Below are 15025 nucleotides of genomic sequence, written 5' to 3'. Positions count from 1 at the left end.
CTTGTTGATAAATAATTCGTTCTTATTGCGAAATAGGAGCACTATTTATCAATCTGTAATAAAAGACGTGAAGAAATTCTCTCGTTTTTAAAGACAACAATTTTTGAGGCAAAATACCCAAAAATAAGTTTGTAAAAAAATGAATCCGCCTCAACAATATAGAACTTATCTAATATTATTTTATTATCAGGTCTTTGTGTTCGAAGTTAACAATATTCTCATCTTATAGATAATTTATTAGCTAACAACGCTGCTTAGGGGTGCGATATTCGAAGTAAAAAATACATTTTATACTTTGCAACAATTTGCCATAAAACGGCGGTTTTCAGACAAAGAATGTCGGCAATTTTCTGGTTTTATGCTCACCTTATAGATAAAATTCCTCTTAACGACGCAATAATAAGCCACTAATAATGGTCTTTATTGTGGAAATGCGGTTTTCAACTAATTTTGACTATGAATTTATTTCTATTCTTATTATTATTATAAATTATTTTTATTATTATTGACCATGTAAACAACAGAAACTCGCGCTCTTTTGAAAAAATGGCATATTTTCCTTTTTTTTGGTCTCCTGAGTCTGTAGTAACAACTGTCTCTCTAACTGTAGTCTGTTACTCTAACTGGTTTTCAAAATATGAGTTGAAATCTAGGCGCGGTTAAAAAAAATATAATTTTGCGCTTTTATATTTCCTTAGGCAATTAGAATTTTCTACTTTATGATGTTTTATTTAAAAAAGAGCGCACTTTAATGATCTATTCAGCAGTAACAACTAGAGGTATGTGACTCTAGTGAATCTCTAAGCGCGGTTTAAAAAATAGTGACAACTTTTGCGCTTTTTCATTTCCTGAGCTAATTAGAAATTTTTATGAAATGATTGTTTATATGAAAAAGAGCACGCTTTACTGTTCTATTCAGCACTGTTAAGTACGGGCTTGTTACTCTAACGGATCTCTAAGTACGAGCCTAAAACTAAGCGCGGTCTTAAGAAATGGACAATTTTTGCTTCCTGACATTATTACAAATTTTTGTAAAATTTATGTTTGATATGAAATAGATGGCACTCTATTGATCTGTTTAGTATTATCAAGTAAAGCTCTGCTACTCTAACAGTTTTCTAAACACGAGCCAAAAATTAATCGCGGTTCTGAGCGCACTTTCATGGCCTATTCAGTAGTAACAACTAGAGGTTTTGCCACCATCTAGAGTTAGTCTGAATTCAATTTCCCAACTTAAACTCTCTAACTTTTTCCATCCTGTATACTAACACTTTCAATAGTATCTAAAAATCAAGGTAAATTTTCACCCCAGAAATGCTTCGCCTGCAAATTTAAAATGTTTTCCTTACTTTCACTGCTAACTTTTGCTTTAGATCTAGAGTCGAATAAAAGTCGCTATATTTTTTACATTTAGATTTTACATTGTGCAGTCTGTATGCGGGAAATCTGAAATGTGGGTATTTCGCCTAAACTGTGCCTGGGTGTAAAGTCGAGAGTAAAGCATGGAGAAGCATCTGAAAAAATCAGATTTCTTCCTTTAAAGTGACCAGCCAGTTGTAGGACAATTCACTAGACTTACTGAGTATATTTTTCTGCATTTTCGCGTACTGTTCGTAATAAACAGGCGAACATAACGGAGTGTTTACCGGCGTAACGTCGTGGAATTTCGAAAAATCTATCTCGTATTCCTCACGTAGCTCATCGAATTTTATTAGGTTTTCAAACCTGTAACCCCATAGGATTTCCTTGGGCATATAACTGGACTTTGCTTGAGTGACCTGGCCGATGTTTTCATCTGTTCCTTCTATTATCACCATAATTTCAAACCTGAAACCACTTCAAGGAGCTACTCGCTCAGTCAATTCCTCACAGTTACCTTTGCTGGCATAAATCACTGGGTGCCAAATAGTACAGGGGAGAATTCTGATCGAGTATATGGTACATAACAATGGGCCAATTGAAGAAAATGCTTCTAGAACAACCATCCATGTGCGTCTTCAATTCGGTCTGCGTATGGGGAAGGGTTTCTTCCTCTCTAGTTTTCATCGACTTTATCTGCAGTTTCAACCATGATATGTTTCAACAAAGAATTCATATTTAATGTGGCCTTACCAGGAACAGTCGCACTTTTGTTTGATTTATGTATCGCGGACGAATGTCGCCAACTCGAAACATCAAACATAATTTTCCGTTTCGCGGCGAAATTGTGGCATTTTTTGAAAACATCAACGTTTGCGACCGCACTCTGGGTTTGGTCATTTTGGAAAATATTACAGCTGCCATAAAGCCCTAAAAAACCTCATTTTTGCACATTAATGGCTTCTTTTCATGGAGATTCTTAAAACAGAATATGCATGGGACCAGTGTGCAGATTTTATGCTCCAAAAGTCGCATTTTAATATCATATACTGTTGCAGAGCTACAGAGTGATTCTAAGGTTAAATCAGAGTTGTTCGCTTGAAAATCTCTAAAACTTTGATCCTGGTGGTGTTTTTTAAATGTCTGCAAAAAATCACGAAACAAAATGAATAAGTTACAATTTTTTTAACTTAAAAAAATATTTCAGCAGTTCTAACAAAAGCGTGATTTATTAACAAACGTGTGGTAACGAGAACGCAACTATAGAAAGAAAAACTTAATAAAGTCATTATCGATGATCGATGTATTATAAGTCGATGAAGAAGCAACAGCAAGAAATGTCTTGCTTATGGAAGAAATTCTTTGTCTAGAGCATCAGTTGCAGATAAAAATAGGAGAAGACGATTTGCGCTATATTTGAATAAAAAAAATTGAAAAAATAGTAACCAAAACCGTCACTATCCATCGTTCCTCTAACTTGATTGTTCACTAATCCAGCAGAAAATCTTCTGAACTTAGATTAATAATAAAATTACCTGCATAATAAAACCTATAATACAGTGGATGGAATTAACAAAAATTGCCTCTGCACATTGATCAGTTGGAGCCTTGATGCCATATCCGACGGTGTGCTGAGCTTCCATGCTGAACAGAAATGCTGAAGAAAAGCCCCTCATATCATAAATACACGGTCTAAAAATGTACGTTTAGTTGCTTTGGTCTACACCTGCCTGTTGAGGTCTTACTTATAATGGTTGATTTTTTGCACCTCCGGTAAGTGATTTGGTTCGAAGTCGCCATGAGTGAAGCAGATCAGCCAGTAGAAGATTGCAAAGCACGTCCAGCTAAGGAAGAGAACGGCTAGGAAAATGGACAGGGTGGTAGTCCATGAGGAATCCACTAGTTTTTCGTAACTAAGAACGAAGAATCTTTGGCGATGAGATCTCGGCTGTTTTACGTTACAAAGGCCGTTTTTCTTGATCATTCTTCGATGTATGTTCTTCTTTTCTCTTGAACAACCATATTTTACTAATAGGGAGAAACAAACCAAATCGGCCTTACCGCGTCACATGAGTCCCAACTGGTCCTCTTCCAGTCAACATAATTCTACACAGTTTAACAGTACAACTGTGGTTTTGCTGCTAATTTTCTAGATATCTTTACAACTGGCGACAATCTGTATTTACCAAACAAATATAATTTTTGTAATACCGTCATAAAAAGACATGATACGCTTGTGATAATATTAATAAATTGTACTTTCGGCTTTAATTGTCAGCTACTGTTCTTTTGTATGCTCATATTTCTGAATATAAGTAGTTACGTTGCAATCAATATGATTTATAAAGTAAAAAACATGTCAAAGTGCGGCAGTAAAAGGAGTTACTGCAAGTTAAAACCGCAGTTAAATGCGCAACAAAACTTTTTTGTTTTACGAGAATCATTCCTGACGTTCTTAGCACCAAAAAAACATAATTAAACACTGATAAAAGTGAAATAGGAAGAAATTATTTGTGAGTAGCAACGATTTGTGGCGAAAAAAGGAAAAATGAGGAAAATCCTGGATAAAGTTACCCTTGCGCGTTCTATAAACGAAAGAAAAGCGATATTTTGTGTAAACAACCATTAGTGTCGGCGTCTAGATGCCAATCTGGACATTCTGGATTAAATATGACTGGCCAGCAGATGCAAGAGAATGAATATTAAATATTGAATGTATTCTATATTGAAAATATACAGGCGTTTGCTTCATCGACTTATAAAATCCACTCACAAATAAATCGCTTGGTTATTGAGAAATAATCATAGAAAAAAGATGCTTCAAAATGCCACTCAATATACTCAAAGTTTCCAACGCCAAGCTATTGGTTTCCTTTATTTCCTTATAAAATACGATCAGAAATTGGCTGCTCCCAATAGCCAAATAAAGAAAAGTTTGCAAGTAAATAGCGGAAAAAATAGTTCGCTCAATGTAATGAACGGTTTCCAAACTAGAACGAGAAGTTTTCTTTATCGACTTAAAATTCGCTCCAAAATATTTCGCTTGATTATTGAGAAATTACTATTGCAGCAAAATGGCTGAATCAGCAGAACTTCGCTACTAAAATTGCAGAAAAACTGCTTTTCTTTATGCTATGAAAGTTTTACAGGCAAACAAGAAGTTTCTTGTATCAACAACTGAATTTCGCAGCCAACTATTTCAAATGACAACTTTACAAAAACATTTGGCTCATCCGGAAAGTTTCACAAATTCGAAGAAGTTTTCTTTGTTAAGGTGGTTTTCCTTGTTCTTCATCATACAGATGTTTCGCTTGATTATTGAGAAATGTCCATTGAAAAATGTTGCTACAAAATGGCTAAATGAAGAAAACTTTACAAGTACATTTCAGAAAAACTACTTCACTCAATGAATGAATGTTTTACAAAGACTACCGAGRAGTTTCCTWTATCGACTTCTSAAATCCTGCCATATTTATTTAGTTTGGTTACTAAAACAAAGCTTCAAATGACTAAATGAGGAAAACTTTACAAATACATTTTAGAAAAATTATTTTTTCGCTAAATGCAGTGGAATCGCCACAAAGTTTTCCTTACTTAATCCTTCCTACCTTAATAATAATAAATAAATAATGAAATTCGCTTCAGTATTGAGAAATGGAGGTAAAACRGAACTGCGGCAGAAAATSCAAWTKAATAAAACTTTACAAATTCGGTTTAGGAACTACTTCACTCGATCTAATGATATTTTTACAGTCAACCGAGAAATTTCCTCTATCGACTACTCAAATCAGCCGYCGAATGTCGCTTGATTATTGAGAAATGGCCATGGAAAATAAAAGAGAAAATWGGCCTGTGCAAAATGGCTGAATGACGAAATCTTTAGACATCAATTTAAGAAAATATACCTCACATAAAGCAAATAAAGCTTTACAAAGTGGAGCGSGTCTTTCAAAAAAGCCGATGRAAAATTGCCAATTGACGAAAAATTTACAAATAAATTGTAAAAATACTGATCTGCTGTATTTAATAATGGCTAAGTAAATTGAGAAAAATAGTGAGTTTTACTACTTAAAATGAATCAAAAAATATATTCAGTCCATCGACTTTCGAAATCCGCACACAAACATATGTTCTCGAACACAGCGATTCATTATACTGCTGATTCTGCAGGTACATAAAAAATATTTCGCCCTGGAAAATATTTTTTCCTGACGTTTTGCAAGTACGAGTGGCTTGCACGTTCAGAAGTTGTGAGGTTTTCACTTATGCTTGCGAAACTTCATAGATATTTTTCATTGGTTTTTTTTTATTTCGCGACGGCCTAAGAACCGGAAAAACTCACCAGTTTCATTGTAGTTGAAGTCTATAGCAGTGAAATATCAAGAAATGTCGAGTTTCTGTGAGAGATTCTTTGTCAAGCGCAACGCTGAAGGTTTTAAAAGTAAATTAATTGCCGAAAAACTTGTTGAATGCGACTTGTGGCAAAAAACAGCTTATTCGAAAAGACTGTTTGAAAAGTTGATGCTCCAGCATGATGAGAGCGCTTTTCCACAGTGTCAAAACATTTTTGGAAAATTACGAAAAACCAGTAGATTCATGAATTTTTGAGTCTCTTGTGCGTTTTTCGAATACGCTTCTGAAATCTTCCTCCAGTCAAACACTAGGAATTGACCATTTTCTGGCAAAAACGATCGGGCCCAAAGTTGCGCGTTCTTTGGGTAGTAAAACTGTAAGCAGCCTGCTGTGTGGTCACCAAGTTAAAATTCCAACTTTTAAACCCCACAATAAAAATCCAATTTACATTGATCTAAAGCCTGGCAGAAATAATACCGGTCATAAAGTGTTAAGTTTACTTTCACTCATGAAACGGTCGGCATGATATGCTTAAGAAATACTTGGCGGCGGTAAGGTCAGTCCAGTTAGAGCCGTACCCATAACCATACCGCATACCAGATTTGGTGCCTAGTGCTTGCTCACATGTGCGTCGTTTTCGGCCCCGGTCAAACAGTTCTTCGCGATTAACACCAGCAAGTTTTATACTTTAGTGGCACGATTTACCAGAAAAAAACACATACAGGTACTAACAGTTTGGGCTTGTTAAATCGCTCAGCAAAATGTCATATCTTGTCCGCAGCAAACCATCGTATCTTTGGGTTGACCGCAAAATATCAACATATTTTTTGAACACCTACTTTGGCCATTGCGTGTTTTAAGGCCTTCATCGTCTATATTTCGTAGATTCAGTTTCAAAGTCTTCGAGGCGTTCTGGTCAAAGCAAAACCGTTTAATCTAGCAGAGTAGATGTCGCCTTTCCTAAAGGTTCCTCATAATTTTTTTTGGATTTGCGCTCATTTGCCATTGTACAGGGCGCTCGAAGAAGTTGCGTCCTTTTCATTCTAGAATTGGAAGTTATTGTTCGAAAATATTTCTTAGTCTTCTCAGTCTTATTCTTCCTTTTCTTCTGTGTCATTTGATATTGTCGAAAACACTTTGTAATAAATTATGACGAGTGGGAAATTTGACTTTTAAACTGTTGACTTTGTGGTAGTTTTAGAGCGTAGTGAAATATAATATTTTCCTAAAGTTTCGCAAGCACAAGTGACTTGCATCTTCAGAGATGGTCGCTGCGGAGCGCAAAATTGTAACTCTTTTGGCAATTTCTATATGTTTATACAAGTCTTATGTGAAATTGTTGAACGATTTTTGCATTGATTGTTTATTGACTTTTAGCCTTAGAATCTAAAGTTTGACCTTAGGTCGCGTACCTAATTATTTTAAGCAAATTTAATCGTGCGATAATACCACTTTGCAACTAATGATGATATTCACCAGATAACTTTCTTGTAATATATGAGAATTTAGACGCATTTAAGCTTAGTATTCTTATAATAAAAATTGGCGATTTGGACCTGTTCCTCGCTTAATTTGCCCACCAACTTACGCAATAAATGATTTAGATTTCTTGGGATTTATGGGCTGAACAGGAAATTTTGTTGTGTATACTGCGTGTAACAATCGGTGTTTGGCTTTGTCAAGCACCATTAACACAAGATTAACGGGGAATTTAATTGAATTAACACTCCGGATTTAGACTTGACTAAACTTAGGATTTTAGTATTGAAACATTTCCGTTTCATGTACCTAGTGGAAACATTTACTTCACAGATTAAGATCAAAATCTATTGAATACAAAACAGAAAAGAGTTGCGTCAAGTGCTTTTACAAGCATTACCGTTTAAATTCATATTAATTCAAATGAACCCTAAAAGCCGATAAGACTAATATGCACATACAAAATGTTCTCTTTGACTTTTGCTAAGTAATACCCATATTTTAAGGGTTCATCAGCATTAAAAACCCTTAATTATAAAACCATTAAAAGCAGTTGATTTACCAATTATCAATGCATTTGTTAATTGTTTTATTTTGAATGTGTTGATTGGTTTCTCCATTATTTTGATGGCAATTTAAGCAACCATTTGTTCAGAGTAATTTGGAATAAAATTGAAAAAACCCAGCATTTGAATTTTTCTGACACAAAATCACTTTTACTATTTTTTTTTGTCAATTTTCGTTAAACGTTTGATTATTTTGAATAAATCACTCAAATGCCTTATTGATTCGCTGTACACACATTCGACGTCTTCACCTAAATTAACTGAATTTCTTTAGGGTCTGCAAGATTTTGATACTTTTACGTTGCTCAAAAAAGCAAGGCTTAATTTAACCAAGTGCTGAAATGTGAGTAGAAACAATTAACTAGGCGAAAACACGCAATTTTTCAAAGTTTTACATATTAATTGTGACCTCTATGGGAAAACTTTCATTTATCTGCTTCTTCCCAGTGTTTTGTTTGTCTTGCTTTGTTCGTAACATTGAAGAAAACACTTCAGCAAAATCGAAACAAATGTCGCTGGCGTCTAACCTTTACCATGACTTTCTTCGTTTACTATTAATCATTAATTAAATATTTGATTGATTCGCTGTCTTAGACCGTCGATTCATCTTGAATTTTTTTCTAATTGCTTAACACCGTGATTTAACTACAGCTCCTAATTGGATTAATTGCCAATTATTCACTGAGTTTTTAAAGCGTGAGAAAGAGTGGAAATCTAGATTTTAATGCCCAAAAAACACACTGGTAGATGATGAACCATGACATCATTCAGGCTGTAGCAAATAGTCATGTGCAAACAGTTGATGATGTTAATCATATAGCGGTAAATCCGCAGTTTAATTTACCGAATACTTTTCCCAATTTCGACTTCAAATTCTTCTTTAGCGTTTGGTGGTTTGCAAAATCCGAAACCCCCCCTGATAAAAACCGAGTTATTGATCAGAGTAATTAAGAAAGGCGGTACAAGTAGATTATATGTGGGGCGATTTTCCAGCTAGTTATTACAAGATTTAAAACAGCGAAAAACCACACTTCAGATTATAAAACCGACTACCTTGACAGAGGAATTTATGTAGAACTGGAGGCAATATTTACCTTCAATATTATTCAATAGATAATTAATTTATCTGGTGTTGAATAAGGTTAGCCCAGATTGCAGAGATTCAGATGTTATACTCTTGCATATCAGTTTAAAGTTTAAAATCATTAGGAATTATAATTTATCAAAGTGTAAACGGAAAATGTTTTAATGTGTCTTATTTTGGATGGATGCAAGTACCAGTTTCGATCCTATTAGTTATCATCAGATGGGTTTAGCCTTGACCTGCAAAAACCTGCATTGACAAAGTAAATTACATGTTTTGGGAGTTATATTTATGTCTTGAAGTTTTTCTGTTCTTTTTTTACTTCTACTTGTTTGTACTTTTTTATTGTCTCAGCTACATGTAATTGTCGTAGATGCAAATTACCTAAAAGTAATTTTATCAAAAATTGTAGTAAACTATCGCTGTATAAAAATGTACAATTTTTAAACATTCATTTTAAAACGACCAATTAGTCATAAGTCGATGTTTTACATTTTATCAGCAACAATGACCATGAAGAATATATTGTCAAGGACTCATGTATATTTCCGTTTGGTTCTAGATTAAACACAAACCGTCGAATTGCGTTGTTTAGTATTTTTTCACATTTTTGTGGTGGTTATTACGCTACAATAAGTTTCATTTCCGTAATTTTTTTTTCAACTCCTACCAAAATGCTAGAAGTATAGCAGTTGATTTACAATGTTAAAGAGAAGCTTTTTGTATTTACTAAGAAGATTTCGCGGGCTTAATTTTTTTTAAGAGCTTCCAGCTTTGAAAAATGGATTGTAACATTTGGCTTCATTTTAAAACTCATTTTTTTCCCAAAAATCAGTTATTTCTGATTGAAAAACAGTTTTGAAAAAAAAATTAACGCGGAAAGGAAAAAGAAAACTCCAAGATTTTTAAACTGCGTCTTTTTTATTTGGCAAGTACAAAACTTGTTTCTATTTTTATCAGTTTAAATGATATGTTTACTGGAATATAGAACAGTGTTTTTTTCTAAAGCATAAACAATTTGATAGATTTTTGTGATTTAGATGTAGAAAGAACTGTCGAATTGAAGTCAAGAAGACGCTTTTGCAAATTTATATGCAGCGTATACAGTTATATAAATAATTTTAATTTCCATATAAAAATCGGATTCATGTAAAAATAAAAAATTTGACTATCGAGAAATATGCCTCTGATTCTTTCTAATTGAAAAATAATGTGAGAAAATATAAGTGAAGAAAGAATAGAGACAACTCCAAGATTTCCAAACTGTGTTTTTTTTATTTAATAAATAATAAAATTGAAATTGTTTATATTTTTTTTAGTTTAAATAGTATTTCCTTACACCAACATTTCAGAATGTAGAATGTGATTTTTATTCTTGAAATATAAAGAGGTTGATTACTTTTTAGATTTTAGATGTGGAAAGAATTGTTGAATTGATGTGAGGAAGACATTTTTCGAAATTATTTGCAGAGCGAGAGAAAAACTCTAGGATTTTTAAATTGTGTTATCGACTTAAAGTTTTCTGTTTTCCATTAAGTTTCTGATGCTCTAAAGTTTCGAATTTTGATGCTTAAAGTTCACAAAGCTTCATTATCAAATGCTTTAGTGACGTCCGTGAATAAACTGGCTGTTTTCCTGCCGTTAAAACGTTTTGTTTGTAAGTATTTGTCAAGACGAAGTGTGGGCGAACGGTCGATTATTTTGTTTTTAAGCCAAATTGGCATGTTTGCATATCTTTTCCTATAGGTAGCTTGAAGTCCTATAAGTTAATTCAATGATCTATCTAGTATCTAGTTTTATGTGGCCAAGAGGCTGAAAATATATCGTTAAAACGCACCGAACAAAGCATCAGTAAAAACGAACTAAAACCAGCAAAATCTTTCAGAAAATCGCACAGAACATCAGATTTGAAATAGTATAAAATAAACTGAAGTTGGTCTCAACTGGTCATCCACCCAGTTAAGCGACCCAAAACCCATCGTATTTTTTATTTGCTTTAAGCTCTTGTTTTCGCAATGTTTCATTTTTCGTTGCTTTTTTTAAATCTCATATTCAACATGATATTTTGTAACTGTTTTTCTCCTGTTTAAAATTCCGTTGTCAATACAGGTGTTCATTTGGCTTCATATGAGATCGTGACTGTCAGACGTTATTGAATGGCTGAAGAAACTTCCTAGGAAATGATTTCAACACTTTTACTTTTTATTGTTTTATGTTAATGAGTTCTTAAGTGCCTTCTCTCAAATGCCTTATTTAATTTAATATTCCTTGTTGGATGCTAATCTTTGATAGAACAATTGCATTTCTGGTAATTATGTGTTTTCAATGAACGCACTAATGTAACCATTATTTACTAGAACGAAATAAATTGGAATCTTCTAGTTTAAATATTCAACTGCGACCTAATTTTAATATCATTTAATAATTGCCCCATTTGCATCGGAATGCAGTTGAGTTATCAATTATCTACGTCGCCAGACGTTTGCACTTCCATTGTCTTTATATACAGCGTGTTTGAATAGATTTCGATCATTCAACCCCCCCAAATAAATGTAAAAAAACAATCGTCAAAAGTTTTTCTGACACGAATTTGTACCAGTGGGAAACAGTAAAAATTAAATCAGTTATAAATTATGTGGCTATTTATGTGTCTTGCCACTGCTTCAAGTTCTTATACATGCATTTCTAAACCGCCTCACTCAACTATAACTAACCAGCAAGCGAAAAGCGCTACCGTAAAAAATAATTTGACTTTGATAGTTTTAAATTGGCTAATAGGCACAAGGTCGGGTGGACTTGGAGGTTTATCACTGCTTGGAGCTCGTTTCCTTCGTTGTATATGATATCTCATATGTGTCTTTGAGATGAATATTTTGCTCGCAAAACCTGATTTCTGAGGACAAAATAGAGCAAATACAGCGTGGTGTTCCATTGGCTGAAATATGCTAATCAATAACCACTTTCGGGTTTAAACAATTCAGTTTCAAACAAGCAGCAAATGTGTTGAAATGCGTCGTTAAACAATTATTCATTATGTCACTATTATGCGACACCTTGTCTCTTGGCTGAACGCCAATTTAGCAGTACTGTTTTTTATTTTAAAGAAAACAATTTTTTTTTGCTCAGGCATAGGCTAATGTTAAAACCAATCAATGGCCTTAATATCATTTTTCACACTGGTTCAAAAAAATGATTCTTTATATTAAATATTGGTCTAGGGGAAGACTGGGCAGAACGCCCCGGGGTTCTGGAGGTTTGAGGCGCAATTCTGACCAGAAATTTTGCAATGGGTGAAATTTTTCACATGTAAATTATGTGTTCTTTTCGTGTTGAACAATGAAGTAAATTCTGGAAAAGTGCATGTGGCTCCACAGCTGGATAAAAGCCACATTTCACGGCCTATCGAATTTCCACACCAGGTGCATCCATCCCCTTTAAAGAATCCTAAAAACATTGACGAATTAACACCATTCAAGCCTGAGGGTGTGAAACATTAATGTTTTGTCGATATCCTCAATGCGTTTGAATGAATCAAACTAGACATTTTCAGTTAGAACGACTTGAATTCCATTTGGATTATTTTACTTTTCAGAATGTTGGCCAGAAACAGTTTGCTGTTTCTCGTCTGCGTCGTCTTCGTTGCCTCCAACAAGCTCAACATTTCCTATCAGTGGAAAGTCTTGGACTTTGACTATGGAAGCGTGGAAAAGCGAGAAGAAGCCATAGCGGACAAGTCCTTTATTCCCGAGAATAATCTTCCATTGGGGCTGGAAGTTTACAAGAACAGGATTTTTGTCACAGTTCCGCGATGGAAAGCCGGTGTGGCCGCTTCATTGGCTTATATCGATAGAACAAAGGGTAAGCTTTTAGGCACTTTTCGAGGGAACTGTTGGGTGGGTTTTGAAGTTATTTTGATCGCTGGAAACTGTTTATCAGCACAAACGGCAGCAAATATTATAGATTAGTCTGTTGACGCGAGACAGTTCACTTATTCGGTTTCTTTGCAATGCACTCACGTACTGATAAGATAAATGAGCTCATTTAGTTTATCCATCACTCGTGCATTAAGTGCTCAAAGAATTTCTGAATGTCACCAGACGGAAAAAAATTGCGCAATTTCCAAAAACTCAAAACGTACTGGCAATTATTTCCTACTTGAACGGGAGATTTTTCCTTGCAGATCCTATGGCCTAGAAATGTTACCAATTTTCACTCCAATTAACAGGCCTAATTAAAAATTAAATATGCCTACGGAATCTGATAATGCGTTTTTAACGAGTAATTATAAACAACAATGCATAATAAGGCCGTGTTAAGTGCAGAACGACTAAGAGTTTAATCTGTGTTAAGGACGTTCTTAGAGACCGGGAAGTGGTCTTGAGAACGGTAACAAGGAAGTTTTTTCGCACAGATCGAAAGTTGAGATAACAAATTAACGTTTTATTTTCTATAAATTAGATCCGATGGATTCTCCGCTACTGAAGCCTTACCCCAACTGGGATGCTCACCGATCATTTTCCGATGATTCGCCTGAGATCGTCTCGCCCTTTAGAATTCGCGCGGATCAATGCGGAAGATTGTGGGTTTTAGATACCGGCATTGAAGTAGGTACAAAATGTTTTTTCAGTGAATTTTTTAAAATCACCTGCATAAACTCAGGTGTTATTACGCAACAACATATTGGTAAACAATGTGCAATAAACAATTCACAGGCGACAGAAAGAACGTTAATTCTATCGCTTGATTGCACGCGATGAATATGTATTGAAGAACTATCGAAGAGGTAAACGTTTATGCAATTATTATCCTACACTTTGCCGAGATTTTTCAGGAAGGTCGCTGTCTACAAGCTGAAGGTTTTTCTTTGCCTGCAACTCGGGAGTAAATCGTTAACACTCATAAATGTCTATTTTCTGAAATATTAAACAGAAGTTTACTGTTTTGATCGAAAATTTGGACAATCTTCATGTAAATCTTCGCAAAGCAGTCGCAAATTTTGCATGCTCGAGAAAAGATCGCAATATCTTTAGATGTGGCAGGCAAACCAAAAAACCACCCATTATGCTTGTACTGTTTTAAGTTGCTTGTTTCTCGATTTTTGGTAACTTGTGAATTAATATTTGAAGATCCTGTAGATTGCAAATAACTAAGTGTTCATAGTGAAAATTTATGGTACTTTCATCTCTTGCAAAAAAATGTGACGACTCACCAAACACCCTGTATATCAAGCAACAGTAAAGAAAATAATTATACGGAGAACCATGGTATAAAACTACTTATTTGTCGAGAAAATGATGCAAAAACACTTTTGAAATAGTAAAAAACAATTTTTTTGTCATTTCCAATAGGGCATTCTAGAAGAAAGTGCCAAGGCTTTAAAGAATACCACTCTGATGATTTATGACCTGCACAACGATGAATTGGAGCGCAGTTTCGAACTTCCTTACGATCAAATGACTGAAAATTCGCTTTTTGCCAATATTGCCGTGGAAGATGAAGATTGCGAAGTAAGTATTACAAGAAATGCGCCAAATAATGAAAAAAAAACGGAAAATAATACAAAATACATCGTTGCAAACGATTTATTGAAAAAACCAAATCTTTAACTGAAAAAACATGCAATTTTTACACCACAAATCATAAAATTTCAGTTCTTTGCATCGCTTTTTGTTAATAACTTATTTTACAACAATTTGATTTAAAATTGAACATGCAAACAATTTTCCAAACACTAGCAGATAATTCGAAACACACAATCGGAACAGTTTAACTTTGGACCGACTTTGGAATTTGAATTTGCTTGTTTTTATTGCAAGTTCAAAAATGGCCTTTTGTGGCATGCGAACAATTTAAATTTATCTGCATATTTCAAAGACGTTGTATTGTATATGAAACTAATCACTAACAGTCCATTTTGGTAAGAGAAAATGGTCCTATTTTTCGGGCAAAAATGCAGATGAAAAATTGCAAATTAATGTGTGATCGGTCCAAATATTCAGTTAATTTATGATTAGATAGACCGAAGAAACACCGAATTTTTATCTGTAATTTTCAATCGCGGATTCTGTGATGGTTACAACAGTTAGTCATCTTTCAGTTGACTGAGAGATTTATTACTGACAAAAATTGGCTTTTCTGGCAGTGTGTGTCCACACCAGTTCCTATAATTTTGATATATAATTTA

General features: G+C 34.3%; 2 protein-coding genes across 2 annotated transcripts in view; one reads left to right on the top strand and one right to left on the bottom strand.

The window, feature by feature from the left end:
* Positions 1 to 1381: 1381 nt before the first annotated feature.
* Positions 1382 to 3833, bottom strand: LOC109544692 (ATP-sensitive inward rectifier potassium channel 1). Its single transcript, XM_019915014.2, has 7 exons — positions 3421 to 3833; positions 3105 to 3368; positions 2895 to 3051; positions 2113 to 2289; positions 1877 to 2055; positions 1580 to 1827; positions 1382 to 1514 (listed from the first exon to the last, which is right to left on the bottom strand). The coding sequence occupies exons 1-7, from the start codon at positions 3459 to 3461 to the stop codon at positions 1411 to 1413; spliced, it is 1170 nt and encodes a 389-aa protein (XP_019770573.2). The 5' UTR covers positions 3462 to 3833; the 3' UTR covers positions 1382 to 1410.
* A 2352-nt stretch (positions 3834 to 6185) lies between these two features.
* The window catches only part of LOC109544603 (protein yellow), a 12859-nt gene continuing 4019 nt past the window's right edge, over positions 6186 to 15025 (top strand). The window contains exons 1-4 of the mRNA XM_019914894.2: positions 6186 to 6436; positions 12434 to 12699; positions 13300 to 13445; positions 14190 to 14348. Coding sequence (XP_019770453.1) covers positions 12435 to 12699; positions 13300 to 13445; positions 14190 to 14348 — 570 coding nt within the window. The 5' untranslated portion in view covers positions 6186 to 6436; position 12434. The remainder of the gene's footprint in view (positions 6437 to 12433; positions 12700 to 13299; positions 13446 to 14189; positions 14349 to 15025) is intronic.

This window comes from Dendroctonus ponderosae, unplaced genomic scaffold, assembly GCF_020466585.1.
Source record: "Dendroctonus ponderosae isolate FM_Combo_2020 unplaced genomic scaffold, Dpon_F_20191213v2 Dpon_F_20191213_2, whole genome shotgun sequence".
Classification (NCBI taxonomy): domain Eukaryota; kingdom Metazoa; phylum Arthropoda; class Insecta; order Coleoptera; family Curculionidae; genus Dendroctonus; species Dendroctonus ponderosae.
This window is presented reverse-complemented; position numbering and strand designations above follow the sequence as displayed.

Bases quoted from the DNA above. Each gene is read 5' to 3' on its own strand.
- LOC109544692 (XM_019915014.2), bottom strand. From the start codon at position 3,461: ATGTTGACTGGAAGAGGACCAGTTGGGACTCATGTGACGCG. The intron at 2,056-2,112 runs GTAAGGCCACAT...TTGAAACTGCAG, and splicing joins CAAAAGTGCGACTGTTCCTG to ATAAAGTCGATGAAAACTAG. The intron at 1,515-1,579 runs GTAAGTCTAGTG...TGATTTTTTCAG, and splicing joins AATGCAGAAAAATATACTCA to ATGCTTCTCCATGCTTTACT.